This window comes from Colletotrichum chrysophilum (genome assembly GCF_026319265.1).
Source record: "Colletotrichum chrysophilum strain AFK26 chromosome Unknown scaffold_11, whole genome shotgun sequence".
Taxonomy (NCBI): Eukaryota; Fungi; Ascomycota; class Sordariomycetes; order Glomerellales; family Glomerellaceae; genus Colletotrichum; species Colletotrichum chrysophilum.
In genome coordinates this window covers 68,047-91,882 of record NW_026517298.1, presented here as the reverse complement: position 1 = coordinate 91,882, position 23,836 = coordinate 68,047, and the positions used below count along the sequence as shown (strand labels likewise).

Below are 23,836 nucleotides of genomic sequence, written 5' to 3'. Positions count from 1 at the left end.
CTTTTGTTCGAAAAGTATCGAAGCCGGGGACCAAGGTATACAGCAAGCCGGCTGGCTGCATTTTGCTCGACACCAAAAATGAATATATTGCATAGATTTCAACACTGCCGTCTCTCATCGGTATGTACAGCAAATCAACTAGATCAAACACACAAAGAAAATCATGAGAGAGCTCCTTGTAGATGCAATGCCTCTAAGAAAGATGCTCCCCAAACTCAGGTATACCACCGAGGATCGACGTGCGTAAAGGAGATCTCTCTAAGACTCTATGCTCGGGCCTCGATAGCTGCTTTGATTGCTGTGAAAATAACGGTCAGTATTGATGCCCCGAAGCGAACGGAATGACATACCGTCGCAAGTAACTTTAGCATCTCCAAACAACATGCGTGTTCCAGGCATGTAGAACATTGGATTGGGTACGTCGGCTATACCATGTCAGCATTCGTTCGTTCAATGTCAGAACTTCACATCAATGAGCTTACCGTATCCGCTAGCCATGCCTCGCTTCATTACGATGACTTGCTTGCTCTTCCACGCTTGCAGCACGGGCATACCGGCAATAGGGCTACCAGGCTCCAAGGCGATGGGGTTGACGGTATCGTTAGCACCAATGACCAGCGTCACATCGGTGTCGTTGAAGTCGTCATTGATCTCGTCCATCTCCAAGACGATGTCGTAGGGCACGCTCGCCTCTGCGAGCAGGACGTTGCACTGACCGGGCATGCGGCCAGCCACCGGGTGAATGGCGAAGCGGACGTTGATGTTCTTTGCTCGCAGCATGCTCGTGATTTCGCTGATGGCGTACTGCGCCTTAGCCACAGCCATACCGTAGCCCACTACTATGATCACATTTTCGGCGTTGACGAGAGCTTCAGCCGTGTCTTCCACGTTTGTTTGCGTTATCGCTCCCTCTATCTTGTAGTCAGTTTGCTGCGGTGCCGATATACCACCAAATAAGACGTTTGTCAGCGATCGATTCATAGCCACGCACATAATGTACGATAGAATGGAACCAGATACGCCGATGAGGGCTCCTACTGTAGTCAGAAGCGGGTTATCCAGCATAAAGCCTTCTGCCACAAGGGCGAAGCCAGAGTACGCGTTCAGCACTGTGATAACGACAGGCATGTCTGCTCCTCCAATCGCAGCCGTCGTGGTATAGCCCTTGATGAAAGAGAGGATCGTGTTTGCTGAAAGAGCCGCGGCAGCAATCATGGGTGAGCCGGGCGCCATCGTCACGAACGCACCCATTGTAGCAATGTTGGCCGTGAGCATGCCAGAGTTCAATATGTGTCTCCCGGGTAGCATGAGCGGCTTTGAAGACATCCTGCCGGCCAGCTTTAGGAAAGCGACGATCGATCCGGTAAAGGTGATGCCACCTATGAGGACTCCCAGGTAGCCAGTAACCATATGGAGCGTTGAAATGTCATCAATATGCGCCATGACACTTCCGATAGAAGTCAAGACAGCTGCCAGGCCAACCACGGAGTGGAGGGCGGCAACGGTCTGAGGAAGGTCCGTAGGGGTGATCCGCTTGCCGATAAGAAGACCGGCAATACCTCCGAGAGCCGCCAGAGCACCAAACTGAGTTAGTACCTCAGGGGAGAAGCCGACAGCCAGAAGAGAGGCCAGCACACCGGAGCCAACTCCGAGCATGCCCAGCATGTTACCCATTCGAGCTGTGGACTGAGATGCCAAGCTGGAGAGGGAACTGATGCAGAGGACGGAGCTCACGGCATAGCCAGCCTGCACTAAGCCTGCAGTTCCGGTAGCAGCTGCGGCAATATATCCTCCGCCAAACAAGGCCGCGGGGATGGCATAAAGCCACGGGTATTCCGGTGGGTCAGTCGGTCGCTTGAACATGTCCAACATTCGCTTCGTGATGACGAAACCGCCAGATACATTTACGAAGGCGAGGAGAACAGAGAGCGCGCCCAGAACTTGAGGGATCGTCTGAGGAATATAGCCACCACCTAAGATGAATAGGCCGCCAACCCCAACCATTCCTGGCAATTGTTAGTTCTGTCCAGTGATTCTTGCGATTTGAGGGAAGCTGTGGTGGCACCTGCCCATGGGTGCTACAGGGGTCTGTGCGCCCAGGGCCGCCCATGCACACAGTTTCTCAACCCTCTAGGCCCGCAGGGCACTCCAGATATTCCATCAATCACCACCTTCACGCCCTTTGCCATGATAGAAACACGTACCGGAGATAGCATTCGTTGCCGACATTAATGGGCTGTGAAGCGAGGCTGAGACCCCCCACACCACTCGATACCCGATCAGGGACGCGAGACTTAAAGTAAATATGTTATTCATGAACAAAGCGTCGGTCATCTTTCCCAGCGCAAGCGCAGTTCCCATACCAGCGGTGACGGTCGCAACTTCGCGAGAAGTCTTTTGGAACGGCGTTAATGCGACGACTTCAGCCTCAGCGGCAGCGGTAGGAGTCGGAGGCGGAGCTGGAGCTGGAGGAGGAGCCTTGCGAGGAGCTGGTTGGATGATGTCTCCGTTTTGAGTGACGATTGCTCCTCGGACGACCTCGTCAGACAGGTCAATTCCGAACTGCTTCTCCTTGGGAGCTATGGACAGCAGAAACTTGGTGATGTTATTGGAGTACAGGGTTGAAGATTGCGTGGGAAGTCGTGAAGGCAAGTCGGTGTAACCTGGAAGAGTGTCAGTCAACCATTGTTAGACCAAGGGGCTTCGTAGAACCTACCAATGATCTTGACGTCCTTGTAAACATAGAGCTCTCCAGGCTTGGTCTTCTCGCAGTTTCCGCCTGCCTCAGCTGCCAAGTCGACGACGACAGAACCGGGCTTCATGATCTCTAGCATTGACTTCGTAATGAGCTTAGGCGCCGGCTTTCCAGGGATCAGGGCAGTGGTAATAATGATGTCGACCTCGCGAGCTTGTTCAGTGAACAGCTTCATCTCGGCTTCGATGAACTCCTTTGACATCTCCTTGGCGTATCCGCCAGCTCCGGAGCCGTCTTCCTTGATGTCGACCTCGATGAACTCGGCGCCTAGCGACTGAACCTGCTCTCGCGCCGCGGGACGTGTATCAAAGCCTCGCACGATCGCGCCGAGTCTTCTAGCGGTTGCGATTGCGCTTAGTCCAGCAACACCAGCGCCAATGACAAGTACTTTGCAAGGAGGAACCTTTCCGGCGGCAGTAACCTGGCCGGTCAAGAAGCGACCAAAATTGTTGGAAGCCTCAAGAACAGCCTTGTATCCAGCAATGTTGGCCATGGAGCTAAGAGCGTCAAAGACCTGGGCACGGGAAATCCGGGGAATTTGGTCCATAGCAAAAGAGGTAGCCTTCTGCGCCGCGAGCTTTTCTACGAGTGGCTTGTTTTGCGCAGGCTGCAGAAAGGAGATGACGGTCTGCTTCTCTTTCATGAGCTCGATCTCGGCGGGAATTGGCCCGCGGACCTTGAGAACAATATCGGAGCCGGACCAGACTTTCTCGGCGCTGTCAACAAGCGTTGCGCCGGCGGTTTCGTAGGCGGCGTCCGGGAAGTCGGCCGCGGCTCCGGCGCCTTGCTCTACAAGGACTTTGGAGAAGCCCTTTTTGAGCAGCAAAGCTACATTTTGGGGTGTTAACGCGACGCGACGCTCATTGGGATAGATCTCCTTGGGGACGCCAACAGCAAGGTTGGCGTACGGGACAGACGGGGGCTCCACGATCGTGGAGTAGGGCGCGGTGGTGACAGGTCCGGAGACTACGGAAGCATGGCGAACGAGCTGCAGAGGCCTCGAGACGGCCGGGACGAGGGCCGTCGTCTGGCGAGCTCGCGCATGTGTGCAATTCCACTTGCGGTGGCCTTCAAAAGCCAGAGTAGCCGGTGCGACTTCTGATGCGGGGTAATCAGCATCGAGCAGGAAGCAATTGAGTTCGCTCGTTGTCTAGTGCCGGGGGAAGCTGGCTTACCTAGACCGACCGGCCACGAGCGAGGGACGAGCCGCCCGGAAGCGCGGGATGAGCAGAGGTTGGTGGCCAGAACTGGCCGCAAGACGGATAGGTTCACCATCGTTGCGAGTAGGCTTCGAGCATTCAGGCTAGCGAGGCCAGGGCGACGAGGCGATCAGGCAGCGCGGATTCTCATCTGTCGTCGTCACTGCCGATTGAACGACAGACTGGACAGAGGGCGCAGGGCAAGTATTGGTGTCTATACGAATGTGGAGCTTCTAGAGTGTTGTGGAAAGGGAAAAGAGAAGACACGAAGAGCAAGAAGAGAAAGAAAAGTTCAGGGTTGGGATTGACTTTGCGCCCGAGGAAGAAACAGACAACGGGCTCGTACCGTGTCACGTTATTCTCCCGCGTCTCGTCCATGCCCCTCCTCCGCCCTCATCACCTCTTTGGCCTTCCCGAGTCCTCCTCCTGGCTTCTCCGCGCATCCGGATCCTTGTTCACTCCCGTTCCCGCTTCCATTGTGCCCCTCAGGCGGGAGCGCAGAATCGGCCAAGTGTGTCGCAGATGTCGCAGGACGAGCTCCAAGCTCCTCCAATCACTGTTTGAGTCTGATGCTTGGGGTAGCCGCCAAGGTGGCCACCCCGCTCGAAGCTCTGCTTGCTCTGATTCACAGCCACATGGGTGAAATAACCGGATTCAAGAAGACGCGGGTGCGGATGTTCCGCGAGGGTAACCGTAGACGAACAGTTGGAGGTAGAGAGGGAGATGGTGTGCGCGTGCGACTGTTCGCGTGTGGTACGTATGAGCTTCAGGGGGTGATGGTGTGAGCTGCTGGAGGAAGTGGCCTGCTGCACGCCTCCGTGCAGGGAAGAAGTTACCTCGATTGCGCCCTGGACCCGCTCACCCGCTTCTCCAGTGCGGGGGTGGGGCCGTGGATACCAAACATGGCGCTAAAACATGGCAGCACGGCTCTTTTCCCCGCTATCCAAGCATCTGATAAGCCGTCGATAAGCCTGATAAAGCTCTCCTCGAGCACCGCCATCAGCCAGTTTACATTGTACGCATGACAGAGTATTCGTCTCAAGCCAATGCGACGGGAGACGGACTCATGGGTCATTATGCCGCACGGGCTGCGACATAGAATCCCTGGCCTCATCTTGACCCGTGTTTGCTGCCGTGATGCGGAGAAGCTGCAGCAGTCTGCCCCCTGTATCCGTGGGTATCCGCATCTTCCGTGCTCCCTCCCCGTGATCCAGATTCAGTTGTCCCAAATCTCTTCATATTTCTGGAACACACCTAGCGTAGGGTTGATAAATAGACTCAGATATCAAAAGCAAACTTTACAGGTTAACTTCAACAGAGCGCCTGGGCAGTAGCTCGTACTTGTCAAGGTGTCGTCTCGACTCCAATTTAGCCAGCCTGATGACGACTTCCGTCACATGTGTAATGCATGCAGCTGCGCACAGAAAAGGAAAACTTGCGTCGGCTAGCTCGGGCTTTTCCTCGTTGAAGACGGGCGGTTGCAAGATGCGGCAGGAGGACAGCCAATGGAACTGCGACATCTGAGTTGGAGAAGCAGAGATACGTTCTCCAGCTGGGTTGTTGCAGATTTAGTGTCAACCTTCTCAGTCTCGCACAGCAGTGGTCGGATGATGTCTTCCAGCGGCCGTCTTAGTCATGGTGAGAGGCGATGCTTTCTTCGTACTGAAAGCTCTCAAGCTCCATCATCTACCCTTCTACTTCCCTGGTCTAATACATAATATTTTGCCTTCCGCGCCTTTGGGCGTTAGCATCCCTGATGCCTTTTTTTCTTCTCGCATACCGCGACACACCATGACCCTTCAGCAAAATTTCACTGCAAAAACGACGTGTCGTCTTCCACAAGACCCATCATCTGCTGGTTACTGTAAAACCAATCCTCCAGCTGCGACGCATTGCCCATCCACATCATCTGGTTGAGCGGTCCCGGCCCGGCGGGGTTCATACCGTCCTCGAGCGACCCCATCTGCTCCGGGTTCCCTACTTCGCCCCCGGTCTGCTGCCGATCGGCGCCACCGCCAGTCAGCCCCGCCGGCGGGAACCCGAGCGCCGTGAGATACTTGTCCATCTCGTGGCTAGCCTGCACCTGCTCCGACTGCTGCGAGTCCTTCCGCATCTCGACGTACCGGAACGCCACGTTGTACAGCACGTGGAACAGCCGGTAGAGCCTGGCTGACGCTTCAGTGAACTCCTTGGCGGCCTGTATCGATGTGACGAATGCTTGCAGGTGGGCGAGGTCCGCTGCGTCGTTGGTCTCCATGACTTGACAGAAAATCACAATGAACGGGACAAACGGAGCAAAGAGAATTGTCCTATGCGACTTGTCAGCAACCTGCTTGTTCGCGTGATTGTAATCATGCAATCAGTGACACTTACCAGTTCATGTACATGGGGAAAAGATAATAGCCGTCTTTTGCCATGATCTTCATACAGTCCTGGTGTCTTTGCAAGGTCGCCCTTGCTGCATCGATGCACTCGGTGCTGAATGTCGTCGGGGAACCGGGAGGCGATGGCACGGCTCGGTAGATGATGGTCAACAACGACAACCTCAGAACCTCATCTGAGACATTGAAAAAGTCCATGGTGTTTTCACCGACGGCCTCAATCGCTGCTTGAAGATATTGCGCCTGGTCAAACTGGTCAGTACTGAGACATGCAGACCCGTGTTGTGCACTTACGTGAGTCTCTTGCGTGCGCTCCGTCACGCGCTGCAACTCCGCAGCCAAACCCCGAGCGCGACCTTCACGGACGGAAGCTGGTTGTGAGAGTGCCTCAGGACTGTACAGCTGCTCATACGTCTTCCCCTGGATGCTCGAGACGATTACCCACAAGCAGAAGTAGCTCATGAGCGCCCCGTGGATCTTGCTTGAACTTGACGGGTATGGGACGGTGACGTCGTAGTCCTGGATGTTCGACGGCCTGCCAAGACGGAGCGACAGACTCTTGTCTACAAAGTACACGGACCAGAACAGGAAGATCTTGTAGTCCTCGTCGTCCTTGTTGCTACTCCTTACAGAAGCTATTCTGTGGTATCCGAGACTTTGACACAGCTGAGCCGCTGCACAGTTGAGCGTCCATGCAAGGGACGGTTTTGCTACCTCGACGGCGTGGTACGCCTGTAAATTGTAAGCCATCAAACAATGCAGCCGAGTTCGTTTAACTCACCCCGAAGAGCAAAGCCACAATCATGTCCATTGTTGCTGGCAGATGTAGGGGAAGGTTGGCGAGGGCGGTCTCCAGGTTATCACGACAGATCGCGCTCATCTTGGTGTACTCTTCCTTTTGTTGTTCCGTGATTTTCCCTGTCATGATCATATCCAGGTAGAGACTCTCCAGTCCGGCATTGACGATGATGAACTCGGCTTCATTAAATTCAGTTGGGGCAAAGAAGACTTTGAGTGTGAGATCTACAAAGTGATCCGGATGCAAAAAGTTGTTGACCCATTGAACGCCAAGCACTCGCTGCGCTGTTGTACAAGGCGGAAAGTTAGCGGTGCAGTAGAAAACGGCCGGGCAATAAAGTCGTACCTTTAGCATCGCGGATGACGCTGACTGCAGATTGTACCGGAGGCATTTCCCATTCACTCAAGGCCGGCCGTGGAACAGGCCTGGCATGAGCATACGTCAGTTCATGAGAAGCAGACTGCTGCTTCAGCCCCTCGACGAGCGAGTGGAGGGCGTCGAGGGTTTCCCGCATCTCGAGAACTGATGCGCTGTCACCGACAGTTTTGCGAAGGAACTCATGAGCAAATATGGACTGGGCCGTCATTGATGATTCGCCCTCGAGCATGGGCCCGGTCGGCTGCACGGTGTTGACATGGCTGGCAGGGGTCGATGTCGAGGTGGTGGCGGGTTGCGAGGGCAGCGCGCCAGACTTGGCAGCGGCGGCGGGAGCGGACGAAGCCGAGGCCGCAGCTGTCGCGACTGTGGGGAGTTGCAACTTGAGGTCTTCGAGAAGACGTACGACGCCGTCCAGGCGGCGGTCAATAAGATCAATCTTCTTTTCGCTTGAAGGTGGGGTGAGTTTGTTAGAAACAAGTTTTTTTTTTTCACGATGCGATGAGATGGGACACATACTATTGAGGGGTGATGAGAATGCGAGTTCTCTTCTCCTTTGGCTTCAGGCCCGAGGTGTTCTTACACTCGATGCCGGCGTGTTGGCAGTGGGCGCAGGGGGTCTCTCTATCGCAACGAATCTGGGGATTCACAACGTCAGCTCACAGCGTCCAATGAATGGCTGCGAGTGACATGACACATATTATGGCTACACTAGTGTAAAGGGAACAAGGGTTGAGGTTGCTAGGGGGCCATCTGCGTACCTTACGAGCACGGCAAGCGTCACACTACATATTGGGTCAGTTGGATGAACTCAAATCAAGGGACCATGATTTTTCAAAAACTTGCCGCTCGTTTGATCGGGAGAGAAGAAGGGTTTGAACCGGGGCCTGTTGCTCCAGCGCCTGCACCAGACGATTCGGCCTCCATGATGGCCGGCGGGATGTGGGTGTGGTTCTGTCAGGTGTGGAAAAGGCTTAGATGCAAGGGGTCGCAGTCTTCTAGAAGCCGGCGGGGCGGATGACAGATGGGCAGAGGATCCGAGCCCGGAACAGTGACTCAACGACCGAAAGGTGGGGACCCAGACAGGTTCGGGGGCGGGTGACGTCGGGCTCCGAGCAGGTTGAAAGAGCGGGCGTTGGGGGTCGGAACTCAGGGAGTAAGTTCGGGAGGGAGGATGCCGTCCGGAGGCGTTCTTTGAGCTCTTCTTAGAAACGAATGCGGAGCGCGCGGGGCCCGCAACCGAAGCACTATGGGTCGAGGCCGCCGGGTGCTCGGCGGGATACCGGTGGCTGTATCTCTTGGAGCTAAGGTAGCTAGGCTCTGGCAAAGAGGCTGTGGCTGAGGCTTAGGCTTAGGGCAAGCACATGGAGATTCGTATCTGCAGTTATGAAAGGATGAGCAGCTGTTGCACAAGAAAGGGACCCGGGACATGGCTCATATGAATGGTTCGTGTGCGAGCAGTACAAGGCGGACATGGATTTTTCTTAGAGATTAAGCTTCAATGCCCCCTGGGGACTGGCAGCATTCAGGGGACACGCACAGCCAACCGTCCAGGGCAGACCCAAGCCGCCAGCCCCGGACTGGCCGCTGTAGAAGCCATCCTGAAGAGGAATACTTAGCCAGGGCACGGGCCTGTTCAGTTCTAGTAGCGACTTTACAGAGACTTGATTCGTCGGCATAGGGGCAGTACAGCTGTAGATCCCGCTTTTGCAGTGGTTCTAGCGCATCTTCGGGCCTATCCCACCGGTTGCTCCCAGGGTCACCCCACCGGTACTGACAAATGGCGGGCTATGTTCCTCTGAATAGCGACCAGTTCATCGAGATATCCCGCGGGCATTATGGCTAAACTTAGCTCGTCTAAGCTTGAGACTTTGTCCAAAACCCCAGGACTCCCGCCGCTGTCGAGGCCGTTCGGTCGGCCGTTGTATCAATTCCTCTTCATGTCTTCTTTTGCTGATGGGTGAGTGTGTTGACAACAGTTACCACTTTCAAGACGAGATGGCATGTCATACCCTCAAGTGTGAGTTGTGTCACAATGTCTTCAGCCATCCTACGTTTGCCCGGGCTGAGTATGGATACGGACGGCTTCGAGGCAGCTTGGCTGCATGCCTGCAACCTGTCAAGTAGTTGAGAGGTCGTGGTTGGGAGCGACACAAACGGAGTCGGCGGCAGCATTGACCCGTTTGGCTCACCTTGGCTCACCTTGAGAGGAGGGTGAGACGACGAATCTTTTGCGAGTGCGGCGTCTCACACGTGTCGTTTGAGCGACAGTGTCGTCGCGTCTCAGAAAACGCACCAACTGGCATGCTGCCGCATGATGGAAGAGTCATCGGCGTGACCACGCGTTCGGCCGTTTGGATGGACGAATGCTGACCAAATCCGGGGACGCGACGAACCCTTTAAGCTGGCCGAGCCTCCTGAAAGTCCGTAGAATCGGAGCCCGCGAACACCGTCGTCCGACGCTGTGGGATGCCGGAGTTGGCCCCTTCGGCCCCCGCTGTCAACCCGCCAAGCGCTTCCGGGCCAATCAGATAAACTTATCTTTTCCGGCTCTTGGCGGGCCCCACTCTTCCTGGTCCGCGGAACGCCGTCCACGAGTGTAATGGGGGTTTCAATGATGAAGCTGGCGACATTGACTCCTGTAATTCGGACAAACGCAGCGCAAATTCTTTGGAATCCCGACAAGGAAGGCGCACGGCGAAAGGTGGCCGCGTCTTTTCGTGAAAGCCTCCGAAATTTCGTCAACCAAGTCATGACGTGCTGCAAGATATAAGCTCTTCGTCCGTTGTTTTCCATCCAAAAGCGCATCATCACCACCACCCAAACACTGTGAAGCTCGTCCCTTGCCTCCCACTTCCCAAAAGGCGCCAGAGCTTCATCACCCAACCAAAATTTCACCACGAAAAACGAAAAAGAAACCCGATTACGAAAATACGAAAATCCTCAACTACAGTTTGCGACTACGGATCGAAACCCCGAAATAATGGGGGCCGAAGCCGAGAAAAGGGAAACCGTCCCGGCGGAGGACTTCGCTGCGGATAGCTCCCCGGCCGACGCTGTCAAAGGGGAGGGTGGCGCCTTCAAGGCCTATTTGGTAAGAGCTTATCAAGCGCCTTCCATCTGCTCCATTTTCCTGTCGTATCTTGCGCTGACTCTTCAAAGAGGATCTTTTCATACGGAGGAACGTTTGAGAGGATTCTTCAAGCCGTTGCTTTGATATGTGCAGTGGGATCTGGTGCGGGAATCGCTCTCCAGAACTTGATTTTTGGCAGCTTCGTCACGACCATCCAGGACTTCACCACTGGAAAGTCCACTCCGGACCACTTCCGCGGCGAGGTCTCCAAGCTCGCGTACGTACACCACTCGGTTTTTTGAATTCGGAGCTAACTCCGCCAGTCTCTACTTCGTCTACCTGGGAATCGCCAGATTCGCACTTGCGTACGGCTACATTTCGCTGACGACATTCTCCGCCTACCGCATCACGAGGAACCTTCGACACAAGTACCTCCATGCCGCCCTCCGACAAGAGGTAGCATTCTACGACTTTGGCACCGGCGGCTCCATCGCGACCCAGGCCATCTCCAACGGACGGCTAATCCAGGCTGGAATCGCCGAGAAGCTTGCCCTGACCTTCCAAGGACTTGCCGTCTTTGTTACCGCCTTCATCATCTCCTTCATCACGCAATGGAAGCTCACGCTTATCGTTGTCGGCATTGCGCCCCTCATTCTCGTCGTTATGGGTGTTGCCTCAACCTTCGAGGCTGCCCTTGAGACCAAGATCCTCGATACCTACGCCCAGGCAGGTTCCTTCTCCGAAGGTATCCTCGCAAGTGCTCGAACCGTTCACGCATTCGAAATCAGGTCAAGACTGGTTCAGAAATTTGACAAGTTTCTGCAAGACGCCCATAATCTCGGAAACAAGAAGTCGCCCCTTTTCGGTATCCTGTTTTCCTTCGAGTACTTCGTCATTTACGCCGGCTTCGCCCTTGCCTTCTGGCAGGGCATCCACATGATGAACCGTGGTGAGATTACCGAGTCTGGAGATATTTTCACGTAAGTGTAATCCCTGTTCCCTCGATTCAGTGCTGAGGAACTAACGTCTATCAGCGTTCTTCTTTCCGTTGTCATTGGTACTACTGCTCTGACCATGTTGACCCCGTACATCATCGAGTTCACCCGTGCCGCTTCCGCCGCAGCTCATTTGTTCAAGCTCATCGACCGGCCTTCGGAAATCGATCCGTTCGACAAGTCGGGTGAGCAGCCAACTGACACTGTTGGAGTCGTCGACCTGGAGAACATCACCTTTTCGTACCCTACCAGACCTGGCGTTACTGTGCTGGACAACTTCTCTCTGCACATCCCCGCGGGCAAGGTCACCGCTCTTGTGGGCTCCAGCGGTTCCGGAAAGAGTACCATCATTGGCTTGATTGAGCGCTGGTACAACCCCAAGGCTGGCACCATCAAGCTTGACGGCAAACCAATCGATCGTCTCAACCTCAACTGGCTTCGTAAGAATGTCCGTCTTGTCCAACAGGAACCCATTCTGTTCCAGGGCACAGTCTTCGACAACATTGCCAATGGATTGGTCGGAACCCAGTGGGAGAATGCCCCGCGGGAGGAGCAAATGCAGCGGGTGCAAGAGGCCGCCAAGATTGCCTTTGCGCACGACTTTGTCTCACAGCTTCCAGAGGGTTATGACACCATGATTGGTGAGCGCGGTGGTCTCCTTTCAGGTGGACAGAAGCAACGTGTGGCCATCGCTCGCAGCATCATCTCGCAGCCCAAGGTTCTCCTGCTGGACGAGGCTACCAGTGCTCTCGACCCGCACGCGGAGGGTGTCGTCCAACAGGCTCTCGACAAGGCCTCTGAAGGTCGCACCACAATTACCATCGCGCACAAACTAGCAACGATTCGCAAGGCAGACAACATCGTCGTGATGAACAAGGGCAAGATTGTGGAGCAGGGAACTCACGAGGGACTTCTCAAGCAGGACGGCGCGTACACCCGTCTCGTTAGAGCCCAGAATCTGTCTGTTTCTGAAGAGGGATCTATCACCGAGACTGAGGGAGATGACGACGATTCTGCCCCGAAAGAGAACATCGAGATGACCAAGACTATGAGTCGGTACCGGACTGCAGACCAGAACCGCATGGAGCTCCAAAAGGAGCGTGACAACTACGACCATCACAAGCAGCAGGGCCTCATCAGCGTGGTTATCAGAATGGTTCGCGAGACCCCAGAGTTGAACTGGGCTTACTTTAGCACCTTGGTTGCCGTTGTTGTAGCTGGTAAGTGCCTTGAAGATGCATCCTCCGTGACATTTGCTGACAGTATGCAGCTGGTGCATTCCCTGGTCAATCTTTGATCATCGCCAACCTCGTCGACGTCTTTACTCTGACAGGCTCAGAAATGATCTCCAAAGGCAACTTCTATTCTCTGATGTTCTTCGTTCTCGCTCTCGGCGTCTTTGTCTGCTACTTTGCTATGGGCTGGACGACCAACACAATTGCACAGGTAAAGTTGGCCCCTAATCTGATACTCGAAGTGCTTGATCTAACGCATGATAGGGCCTCAATCACAAGCTCCGTAAGCAGGCTCTCAACGATTTCCTCCGACAAGACCTCCAATTCTTCGACCGCAGAGAGAACAACACTGGCGCTCTGGCCAGCAAGCTTGAGTCCAATCCGCAGTCCATCTTGGAGCTCATGGGTTTCAACATTGGCCTCATCTTGATCTCGACCCTCAACGTAGTGGCTTGCAGTATCCTGGCCATTGCTACCACCTGGAAGCTTGGTCTGGTTGTTGTGCTCGCCGGTCTCCCGCCCTTGGTGAGCTCGGGGTATATCAAGGTCCGCCTGGACTCCAAGCTCGACAACAGCACGTCGAAGCGCTACTCTGCCAGCGCTGCCATCGCCTCGGAGTCGGTCACCGCCATCAGGACAGTCTCGTCTTTGGCTATTGAGGAGTCCGTTCTGAAGAGATACACAGACGAACTTGACCACGCAGTCAGGGCTTCAACGGCACCGCTCTTCACCATGACCGTTGCCTTTGGTCTTACTCAATGCATCGAGTACTTTTTCATGGCTCTTGGCTTCTGGTATGTTCCTAGCCCCTTCTTATTCTAGCTCACACTAACACACCGCAGGTACGGCTGCCGACTGTTGTCTTTCAACGAGATTAGCATGTACCAGTTCTTCGTCGCCTTCATGGGCACGTTCTTCTCCGGTCAAGCCGCCGCACAACTCTTCCAGTACTCCAGCAGCATGACCAAGGGTATCAACGCCGCAAACTACCTCTTCTGGCTTCACGATCTCCAGCCAACCATCCAGGAGACGCCCGACAACCACGACAAGGCCCCCAAGTCAGGCACCTCTCTCGACTTTGATCACCTGAAGTTTTCCTACCCCCTCCGTCCCGAAGCCCACGTCCTGCGCGGCGTCGATCTGGAGGTAAGCCGTCCCAGTCCTCTACAAACTGACGAGAATCGAGACTGACACATCGCAGATCAAGAAGGGCCAATTCGTCGCCCTGGTAGGCGCCTCCGGCTGCGGAAAGAGCACCATGATCGCCATGCTCGAGCGCTTCTACGACCCAACAACCGGCACGATCCGCATCGACGGCGACGCCGCCCTCTCCGAGCTCAACCCGCGCCTCTACCGCCAGTTCGTCGCCCTCGTCCAGCAGGAGCCGACCCTCTTCCAGGGCAGCATCCGCGAGAACATCGCCCTGGGCATCGACTCCGACTCTCTCACCGACGTGCCCGACGCGCAGATCGAGCAGGCCTGCCGCGCGGCCAACGCCTGGGACTTTGTCTCGTCCCTCCCCGAAGGCCTCGGCACCCCCTGCGGAAGCAGCGGCATGCAGCTGTCCGGCGGCCAGAGGCAGCGCATCGCGATCGCGAGAGCTCTGATCCGCAACCCGAGGATCCTGCTGCTCGACGAGGCGACGAGCGCGCTGGACACGGAGTCGGAGAAGATTGTGCAGCGGGCGCTCAACGAGGCGGCGCGCGACGGCGAGAGGATCACGATCGCTGTCGCCCATCGTCTATCCACAGTCAAGGACGCGGACATCATCTGCGTGTTTTACGGGGGCAGGATCGTGGAGAAGGGGACGCACGCGCAGTTGGTAGCCAAGGGTGGCATGTACAAGCAAATGTGCGAGGCGCAGAATCTCGAGTAGAGGGACACTGAGGATTCTTTTGTCATCAGGAGTTGAGCAAATGGCTCCTCCTTGGGTTTTTCGGCATGGCGTTGGGAGACATTACCCTGTACAACGTACGCATCAACTGCACACAACTCGGCCACCATAGAACTGTAGAGTAGATCTTAATGTTTATCCACTTCAAGATAACAACGCATTGTTGATGGTCCTGTCTACACTGATTCTCCCGTGTCCACGCGGCTAAGATTACTGTGTTTTTAAGTACCCCTACCATATCGAAGACGATAGTAGCGACGACGACGACAGCCACAATAATGATAACGATGGTACGATAACAACGGCGACATAATACAATACAACAGTAATACAATACAATACATTACAAAATACAATACATTACAAAATACAATACAGAGAAAGCATACATCACATCACAGGAATACAACATATTATATTACAGCAATACAATACAATATACCTTACAACGCATGTATTGTAATGTTGACGTGTTGCATTGTCTTCTCCGCCCGAGCACCAGCATATTCCAAGACTGGCTTTCGATGAAATTTACATATATCCGCCGACGGTTCATGGTCGGCCAGGCACAAGGTTCTCAAAATAATACAAACTGCTCCACCAAACGCTCTTCATCCTGAAAAAAAGCATACGGTTCCAGCCCATACAAGTAACAATCATTCGCCATCACCCATCCCTCACCCTCCTCCCGCCGACGCAGCACAAACGGCTCATCTGCCCCGGGAAAGAACACGACATGATCACCGACCCGTGCCCGAGGACCAGCGAGCCCCATGGACCCGTCTTCCGTGATAAAAAAACGCCGGCCGTAGCATGAAAGCTCCATCTGCTTGCCAAACTCGCGGAGTTCATACTCAACTTCAGTGGCAGTCACACCCTCTTCTTTGTCCCGTTTCCCGACGCCCAGCCACCAGAGGTAGAATTCGCGGTCCCGCAACATCATGCCCGGATCCGCCTGCTCGAGTATCCCCGTGCCGCAATGGCGGTACCACTCGGCGAACCCAAAGTCGATGCTGTGCAGCTCATCACCATGGCTGGCCGCCAGAGTGGCCGCAAACGCCCGCGTCACTGACGGGGCATTCGTCGTCTTCTTCCACTCGGAAATCAGCGCCGCTGCGAGGGCCTCCCACTCTCGCATGACCCTGGCAAATGCGTCTGTTCCGGGAGTGTAGGCTGTGTCTGCAGGCAGTTCGGGCCCCAGGGATCGTATCGTGTCGACTCGCTTTCCTCTAAGCAAAAGCGCACCATCGTCTCGGAAGGACATCCCGGGGAGAATCTTTTGCGTCAGCTCGCTTGCGGGAACACTGGAAGAAGTCCCGTCCACCACTCGATAGTCCAAGTCTTGCGGGATTCCGTAGGGAGGGTGCCACGAGTGTAGGGGAAGCGTGCCCGCCGTCGCCGTATCTGTAAAGTCGGGAACCCAAGTCGGCAGGGACTTCGTCCGCGCTCCAACGCCGAAACACCTCAACACGCGTAAATCTCCCGTCAGCCGGATCACGGCTTCCGTAAACTGGCGGAATATCTGCTCCACTGGCATATCATAGTCCACCGTGACGAAGCCGGGCTCGAACAACCCCAAAATGCCGTACACCCTGTCCTCAACTTCGCTCGTCTGACAGACGCGGCTGTACCGCATGATGCTCACGGGGTCGCTGCCGTACTTCAACAAGCGCAGCCTCCAGATGTGACTGTCCGCGTCGAACCCTGAAATGGGATGGTCCGGAGGATTGCCCGGGAAACTCAGCCTGCTCGACAGCCCGTTGGCGCCGCCCGAGATATCAGAGCGGCCGGAGCCCAGGTCCATCCACGGCGCCGCGTCCTCCCCGCACATGACGACGGCCTTGCGGCTCAGCGCGACCTCCTGTATGACCCAGGTGCGGAAAAACCACGGGCGCGTGATGAGGGCGAGCCACGCGCGGCGCAGACGGGGCGTCGGTTTCGCGACGTTAGGCCAAGACTTCTTTGCTGACTTGTCCTTGAGGTGCTCGAACACGAGATGGGAGTCGTCGGCGGCTTCGCCCAGCCAGACCACGACCTGGCGCGCGGACTTGTAGATGTCTCCCATGATCATGACCTGCTGGTTGCGTTCGCCGTGGGTCGACTGGTCGATGCAGAGGGCGTCGACCCAGAGAGTTCGGGCTTCGCTGCTGTGACGGAGGTGTACCAGCGCCAAGTGGAGATTTGTAGTGATCGGGACGGTGTGTTCTTCGATGAAGATATGTTTGCTAGGACTGCCGTCTCCCCAGACGTATGACAGAGCTTCGTAGTCTGGCTGGTAGGTGATGTCACTCTGTACTAGACGACCACTCAAGGGCGCTGCGCGGCTGCTTGAGGGGAGCAACTCTAGGAGGCGGAACGAGCTTTTGCTAGGTAAAGGGGTATACTCAAGTATACTGTTGGTGGCGTTGAAATGTGCAGTTGTTGTTGGTGGCCCACACTTCAACTGCGACATAACATCAGGAGACTGTTGTCGAGTCTCGACGAGTTGTTGTAGCCGCAAGTCCCACGCCCGTCTTTGTTTGGATATGGCATCTTTTTGACGAGTTATGAGCTCCCCATAAGAAGGTAGTGACCAGCCGTCATCGCCATGAAGCTTGCATTCCAGCATCTTGACCACATGCAGCCGCTCACCGATGTTCTTCAGGGAATGATATTGGCCTTGCCGCATCGCCGTTGACGCATCCAACTCCAGACCAGGACACCCAGGATCAGCGCCAGCTTCAAGAAGCATCCGCAAAGCCCTGACGTTATCCCTGACAATCGCAAGATGCAGCCAGCTCGTCGGCGTCGGCTGGTCCTTCTCGTCGCGCCGCAGCCTGGCGCTGAACACCCAGTCAACGTGCGGGCCGGGATACTCGGAGACCAGATACCGAATAGTGTCCAGGTACGCATGCCCGCTGCTGATCAACCGAATGGCCGTCTTGCCCCAGCTTTCTGGGTCCGAGGCGAGCTGCGGCCCGTACTCACCGACGCACCAGCGCAACAGCTCCAGCTGCTGTCTCGACAGCGCATTCTTCTGCATCGCGGCGGGATCCAGGACGGCGCCGTGGGATATGAGGAGTCGCGCCATCTCGAGGCTGGCAACGTCGGCGGGCACCGTATGCGGGTGGATGCCGCGCCGGAGGAGACGTTTCGCGAAGTCGAGCTGGTTCCTACGGGCGCAGTGGGCGATCATCTCCTGGTAGTCGGACTCTTCAAGGCTTTCCGCGCATGCTAGGAGGCCTTCCGTAAAGGTCAGAAGTCTTTCTGCGTCTCCGTAGCGCCCTGATGCGATGGCTACCTCTAAAGGGGTTTTATCCTTATCCGTCGCCCGGTTGCCAAAGACGCAACGCCGGCGGGTTCGCGGGCTTTCGCCGTGTTCCATGAGAAGCTTCGCGACTGGAAGCTGACTTGTAGCGGCGGCTACATGTAGGGCAGAACCAAACGAGTCTCCCTCTCCCTGGCCTCCGTCTACCATTCTAGGACCGGCCACATTGGTAGCGACACCAAAGCTAAGTAGCTTCTCAACGAATTCGAATGCGCCCTGATAGCAGGCAATGTGCAGCAGCATAACAAGTCCTAGGTCTTCCTTGGTGTACGAGAGTCCTGCCTGCAAGAGGTGAAGTATGATGCCGCCCCAGGTGTCTTTGAGATCCAGCGCCCACATCGGTCTGTCGTAATTCACCCCAGGCGGCCAGCCAACCCAAGTCATGTCGACGATGCGTTGCGGCGATATCAAGGCGTCAAGCGTGACCTGAAGAAGATTGACTTTGGTCTCCGGCTTGACCTGCTGAGGCCCCTCAAGCCCGTCCTCGGCTTTGCCCAGTTGTACAGGGGTGGACCGGTGATGCTCAGTCGAAAGTTCCGCTCCAGCGGCCCCCAGAAAACGGAAGAGTTCCCCATACCCCAGTATGCAAGCATGGAACAAAGCCGTATTTCCATCCTCATCCAAGCAAGTGACCGAAGCCCCGTGTTCGATCAAGAGCTCCACCATGGCCATGAGCTCAGGACTCGACTCTCTGGGCGACTGGCCAAGCAACCCAGGCTCGACCTTGACCGCTTTGATCGCGACCTGCAGCACATCCTTCTCCTTTGCAAACAGAATATGCGTGTCGTCCTTCTCTACCAATATGCGTGCAAGGCGATAGTCCGGTTTCAACCCCTTTGAGAGACATTTCCGCACGGCCTCGACGTGGTACCGTTTGAACACCGGCGACTGCCGATACAGCACGAAGAACTCGTCGAATTTCAGCTGCTCGAGAGGAGTGAATCCCTGCGGATCGTCGTGTGTGTTTTTCTTGCTGCACAGGCTCACGATCCATTCTCCTGCCGCCGCGATGACTTCCTCCGTCGGGATGGCATCGTCCTGGTCGGGTTGCGGGTGTTCCATCGGCGCCGTGATCAACGTCGCTGGGCTGAATAGAATGCAGAAACGTTGAATGATGTTTTCTCCTAGGGCTCTCGCAAGATCAAGAACTATGAAAAGGACAAGTCATTTTCTGGGCTATAGAGAGAGTGTGTGGCATCAGAACTTCAGTCTGCTGCCTGGCAGATGCCGTGGCGGTGCACAGCACCTCGAAAGGATCGAGGTGGGTGGTATCATAAGGTCAGCACGCTACGCAATGGCGAAACCGGACAAATCCTACGGCTGAAGCTTGAGGTTGCTAAAATAGTCGCGCGCCTCCGGAGGATGCAAGAAGCAGAAAAGAACAGCTTATCGTTAGTGTAGATCGCTGACAGTGTGCTTGTCGGTTCGGCTCCGTAACGGCCGCCCGATGTGGCTGATGGCGGTGCCGCGATTACCGATCGGTGTGGGCACCCCGCGAATGCCCCGGGCATCTTGCCGGCCTGACTTTCGGATTCCCAACCCGGCGCTGAGGTCGACGCCGACAAGAGTCGCGAACAATGCAAAAGCTAGTCAAATGAGTGGCCGATTTCAGGAATGAAAATACGCAACGCCAAACCACGTCCCGGTAAGTTGAGCGTTAGGGCTCACAATCCAAGGCTCCTTGGGACAGATGAAAATGAGGTTGTCCTGAAATACCTTAGTCAAATGCCCACTAACAATCAAAGGAAGACGCGTTGTCGATGGCGAGGCAGAGGCGAGGCAGAGCTGATGGTAGTTACCACCTTCTTTCAATCTCGCACACGCCCGTCAAATTCATCCACGTTTCCTCCACCCCGACCGACGCCAATTCCGAGAATCTCGTTCGATGCACGTCATTTGGGCAATGGGCAAATGAGCATTGACATGGACAACCCGGCACTCACCAAATAACACCCTCAACTAACTCCTGTCGGTTAGCATGCACATCTCAAGGAAATTGACACCAACGGGAAGGCATTTTCTCTCTCAACGGCATGTGGATTGTCCGATCTCAGCCTGCGTCGTCTACTTTGACGGCAGGCTTTACAAAAAATATTACACGGTCGCCCCCTACGGACCAAGGTTCCAAAGCCGTCTACTCCTTCAGCCTCTGCAAAGTCAGAGACATGTTTTTTTCAGAGAGGAAAAGAAAAAAAAAGTGGGCGAAGTAAAAAACACGCAAGGTGAATTACTTGTTACATGGTGGTCTCTTCTTTCCTGCTTGTATCGTCTTCTCCATCATCTTCAGGGAGACCCCGGAAAAACAACAACTGGGTTGGCCATATCAGGTTGATGGTGATCTGAGTCCAAAAAAGCGACAGAAAAAGGAAAATGTGTCAAAAGCAAGTTTTACTGCACCACTTCTTCTCTGGTGCAGTGTGCAACGGCCGTTACGCCCAAGAACAAGACGGGCACTCCCTTCCAGCCCCATTTCCCTCTTCGTCTCCCTGTGCTGAGAAGAGTTTGAAGAGAATTAACAGAGTGGAGGGAGCCCCGCCAGACCATGATCCTAAAATGCATCTTATCCCGCCTTCAACCAGGCCCGCCGTTCCCTACCAATCTTTGAGAAGAAGAGTTGAACGGATGTGTGCAACGCCAATTGCGATCAGGAGGGAAATGTGTAATGTGTGGTGTGAGTGTGATGGTGTGCGCGTTGATCAAACTGGTAACACTGAAAACGCTGTGATGATGCCTTACCGGCGAGTTTTGTTACAAATGAAAAAAGTGAGTGATTCGGGTCGATAGTCGAATTATGCCCGGAAAAATGAGCTCGTGGCGCTCTATGCAATCTGAAAGTCTCGAAGTCGGGGCTGCGCGGTCGCCAGGTTCTTAACGGCCCGCCTTATGCCTAACGAGGAGGCTCCAGTAGTTCAGCCGATGAAGATCAGCACGTTTTTGAAGGTCGTAAAGTACGTAATGGGTCATGATCCATTATAAGTATGCGACAGTCGAGTTGAACAGAGGTACGTGATCGAACGTAGTCGAGGGCATCGCACCAGAGCCAGGACAACTGGCTGGCGCGGTCGGCTCAAATCAGCAGGACTGATACAGGAGCAACGGCTCTCCTACGTTCTCGATTTCGGGGATGGTGCACTTGAGGTCGAAGGCCTTGGAAAGCACAATCTTGAAGATCTGCGACGAGTCAGCTTTTGGTCGTCTGGCGGGTCGTCTGGTGGTGTCACCTTCTGCACGTTGATACTATGGCTCGTGCTGGAGAAGATCAACGCCGCGCGCATCGCCTTTGCGAAGCGGCGAGCCTATGGTGTGTCAGTTACATGAAGAGCACAAGAAGGCGAATGTGATATACCTGGTTGGAGATCTCTTCTTGGTCTTCCCTTGGGAAGTTCACAAAATGGTCGTACTTGGTGCCCACTAGGATTGGGATGGCCGTCTTGTTGAAGCCTCGGCCTTGGCGATACCACTCCTTGATGCTGTTGAGGGTGCTCTTCCGTGTGAGGTCGAACATGAAGAGGATGGCGACCGCGTCATTGCAGACGAGGGGCAGCATGTTGACGAACTCGCGCTGACCGCCCAAATCCCAGATGGAGAAAGTGATCTCGGTATTCCGGATGGAGATTGTCTTCTCCATGAAGTTGACGCCCAGTGTCTGGATGTAGTCCTCGTCCCAACTTCCCTCCACGTACTTGACCATCAAACTCGTCTTGCCGATTTGCGCATCTCCCACCATGCCAACCTTGATAACGACGTGGTTGCGACCGTTGCTCGCCGCAGCCTCGGCGCCGGCGCTGCTTCGTGACGCATGGTCGGTGTAGCCCTGTTGTGCGCCGTTGCCCGAGAGGCCAGATGCCGGTCTTGAGATGGGAGGAGCGTTCATGGGCAGCGGCGGGGTGTTGTACCGGTCGGCGTGCTCATCGGCCCGTGGTGATTGTGGTGGGAGGCCCTGGTCGATGGATTGGGCTGATTGATGGCGCTGCTTCTCTGCGTACTCGTATCCGTTGGACTGGACGACCTGAGGAGAGCCGTCAAGACCGCCGAGGGTATCGTCGGGATGAGGCGGGGCGGGGGTGTATTCGTGCTCCATGTTGTCGACGGCGTCGTGGAACTGGGCCGGTGACCCCGCGGACAGTGTTGAGGAATCCAGCGTGGAGGATCGCGGGGGAGGCGGGGACAGAGAGGCTCCGTCTCGGGCGAAGGGTGAAGAGAGGTGAGGTGTTTCGTCGCGGTTGGCCGTCTAGCGTGTCGAGGACAGCTGGTCGTCGGCACGAGGCTCTGTCGGGGAGCGAAGGAGAGACCAGGGTGGTGGGCGGCAGGTTTCAGTTTAGGCCCGACGATGGCTTCATGGGCACAGCCAAGTGCAGTGAGGCAGCGACAGATCGTCTCTGAGCGCCTGACTCGAATTTCAGGTCTGCGAAGTGGTAGCCGTCAGTGATTAAAGTTGGCGACGAAAAGACACGCAGGTCTTGGAAATGAATGGCGGCGTGAGAGGAAAGGGAACGAGAGAGTGTCAGGCGAAGATGTCTCACCTAACCTCTCCACACTGAACAGAGGCAGAGGAGGAGGAGTCGAGGAGGGACAGGAGAGTGAGGTAGGTAGTGTGTGGTGCAGTGGACGGTACGGAGCGGTACGGTATCTCTGGAGTCGAGACGGTGCAGTGGCAGACAGAAACAAGCGACGGGATTGGGCGAGGGAGGTGAACCAGGGGTTGCCCACCACAAGCTGGAGTCGAGTCGAGTCGAGCCGAGCAATAGGAACACGGGCTTGTATTGGACCAAGCAACGTACCGGCGCGAGAAAGGGTGTGGTGGCAGTTGGCGAGCGGGAAGCCGGGCTGGACCAGGTTTGCTGGACTTCAGAACCCTCGTTTGGATCCAATAGTCGGGTCAGGCCCGAGAGATGAGGACAAGCCAAAGCAGGGCAGGGCACAAGGCGAAAGACCAAGGAAGGAAGATGAGCAGCAATGTGCAAGCCTGGTGAGTTTAGGTTAGTTAGGTAGGTAGGCAGGGCGGCGAGAACAAGGTAGTGACGGACGGGACGGGATGCTGATGAGATGCGGCGGTGCAAGGCAAGGCGGTGCGGTGCGGTGCGGTGCGTGGGTGGATGGAAACAGACCTCTGAAGGCTGAAGGAACCAGCAGACACGGTCCAGGGAATGTACCGAGACGGACGGGTCAGGGCAATAGAAACGGGAGGAAAGGATGGAGATGGCGATGGAGACGGATGGGATTAGCGGAGCCCAGCAGCAGCACGACGCATTTGTGTTGTGCGCGATGCAATGTGGATGAGCATTGAGATGGGGGACGGGGACGGGGATGCGATGCGATGTTCGTGTTATTCTCGACACCTGGGTGCTGACCGGGTGTTTGTGCTACGGTGCCTTGTGCCTACCGGCCAGCGTGCTGTGACCACTAATGAATCTGGATTTTTAGCGGGTGGCCTGGCGGAATTTTAGCAGACACGCCAACGCAACGCAGGAAACGCGGGCAGCAGCGCAGGGAAGCGATTAAGGCAGGACCCCCTCATGCCCCTCCCCAGCACGCGGCGCTTATGGCAGATCGAGGGAGGTGCGACAGGGGGCACGGCGAGGAAACAGCCAGTCAGAGCCCAAGGATGCGCGCTGGGGAGGGGGACCGGCCAGAGGAGGGGGCCGGCACTGGCGAGTGGTGCACCGGTGATGACGCCAAAACCTCACAGTCCGGCCCAGTTTGTGTGGGGAAAACGCGCAGGACGCGTTCACAATGTTTTATGTCTTCTTTTTTCAGCAGCCCCACGCACATAAACCACAACCACCTGCTTATGCCATGGAATTCGCTCCAGGCACTACTGTG

At 55.6% G+C, this 23,836-nt stretch overlaps 5 protein-coding genes across 5 annotated transcripts; 1 reads left to right on the top strand and 4 right to left on the bottom strand.

The window, feature by feature from the left end:
* Nucleotides 1-266: 266 nt before the first annotated feature.
* COL26b_002239 (uncharacterized protein) lies at nucleotides 267-4,030 on the bottom strand (the record flags this gene model as incomplete). The annotated part of the gene is made up of 6 exons (XM_053175166.1): nucleotides 267-298; nucleotides 351-425; nucleotides 483-2,006; nucleotides 2,364-2,663; nucleotides 2,717-3,823; nucleotides 3,931-4,030. The coding sequence occupies 6 exons, from the start codon at nucleotides 4,028-4,030 to the stop codon at nucleotides 267-269; spliced, it is 3,138 nt and encodes a 1,045-aa protein (XP_053040786.1).
* A 1,734-nt stretch (nucleotides 4,031-5,764) lies between these two features.
* Nucleotides 5,765-8,436, bottom strand: COL26b_002238 (uncharacterized protein; the record flags this gene model as incomplete). Its single annotated transcript, XM_053175165.1, has 7 exons — nucleotides 5,765-6,263; nucleotides 6,328-6,587; nucleotides 6,630-7,067; nucleotides 7,117-7,418; nucleotides 7,480-7,958; nucleotides 8,271-8,294; nucleotides 8,423-8,436. The coding sequence occupies 7 exons, from the start codon at nucleotides 8,434-8,436 to the stop codon at nucleotides 5,765-5,767; spliced, it is 2,016 nt and encodes a 671-aa protein (XP_053040785.1).
* A 2,056-nt stretch (nucleotides 8,437-10,492) lies between these two features.
* Nucleotides 10,493-14,688, top strand: COL26b_002237 (uncharacterized protein; the record flags this gene model as incomplete). The annotated part of the gene is made up of 8 exons (XM_053175164.1): nucleotides 10,493-10,603; nucleotides 10,765-10,859; nucleotides 10,906-11,562; nucleotides 11,617-12,797; nucleotides 12,848-13,023; nucleotides 13,077-13,606; nucleotides 13,655-13,958; nucleotides 14,014-14,688. The coding sequence occupies 8 exons, from the start codon at nucleotides 10,493-10,495 to the stop codon at nucleotides 14,686-14,688; spliced, it is 3,729 nt and encodes a 1,242-aa protein (XP_053040784.1).
* Nucleotides 14,689-15,283: 595 nt separating this feature from the next.
* COL26b_002236 (uncharacterized protein) lies at nucleotides 15,284-19,075 on the bottom strand (the record flags this gene model as incomplete). The annotated part of the gene is made up of 1 exon (XM_053175163.1): nucleotides 15,284-19,075. The coding sequence occupies one exon, from the start codon at nucleotides 19,073-19,075 to the stop codon at nucleotides 15,284-15,286; it is 3,792 nt and encodes a 1,263-aa protein (XP_053040783.1).
* Nucleotides 19,076-21,085: 2,010 nt separating this feature from the next.
* On the bottom strand, nucleotides 21,086-22,094 carry SPG1 (septum-promoting GTP-binding protein 1; the record flags this gene model as incomplete). Its single annotated transcript, XM_053175162.1, has 3 exons — nucleotides 21,086-21,184; nucleotides 21,235-21,309; nucleotides 21,360-22,094. The coding sequence occupies 3 exons, from the start codon at nucleotides 22,092-22,094 to the stop codon at nucleotides 21,086-21,088; spliced, it is 909 nt and encodes a 302-aa protein (XP_053040782.1).
* Nucleotides 22,095-23,836: the final 1,742 nt, after the last annotated feature.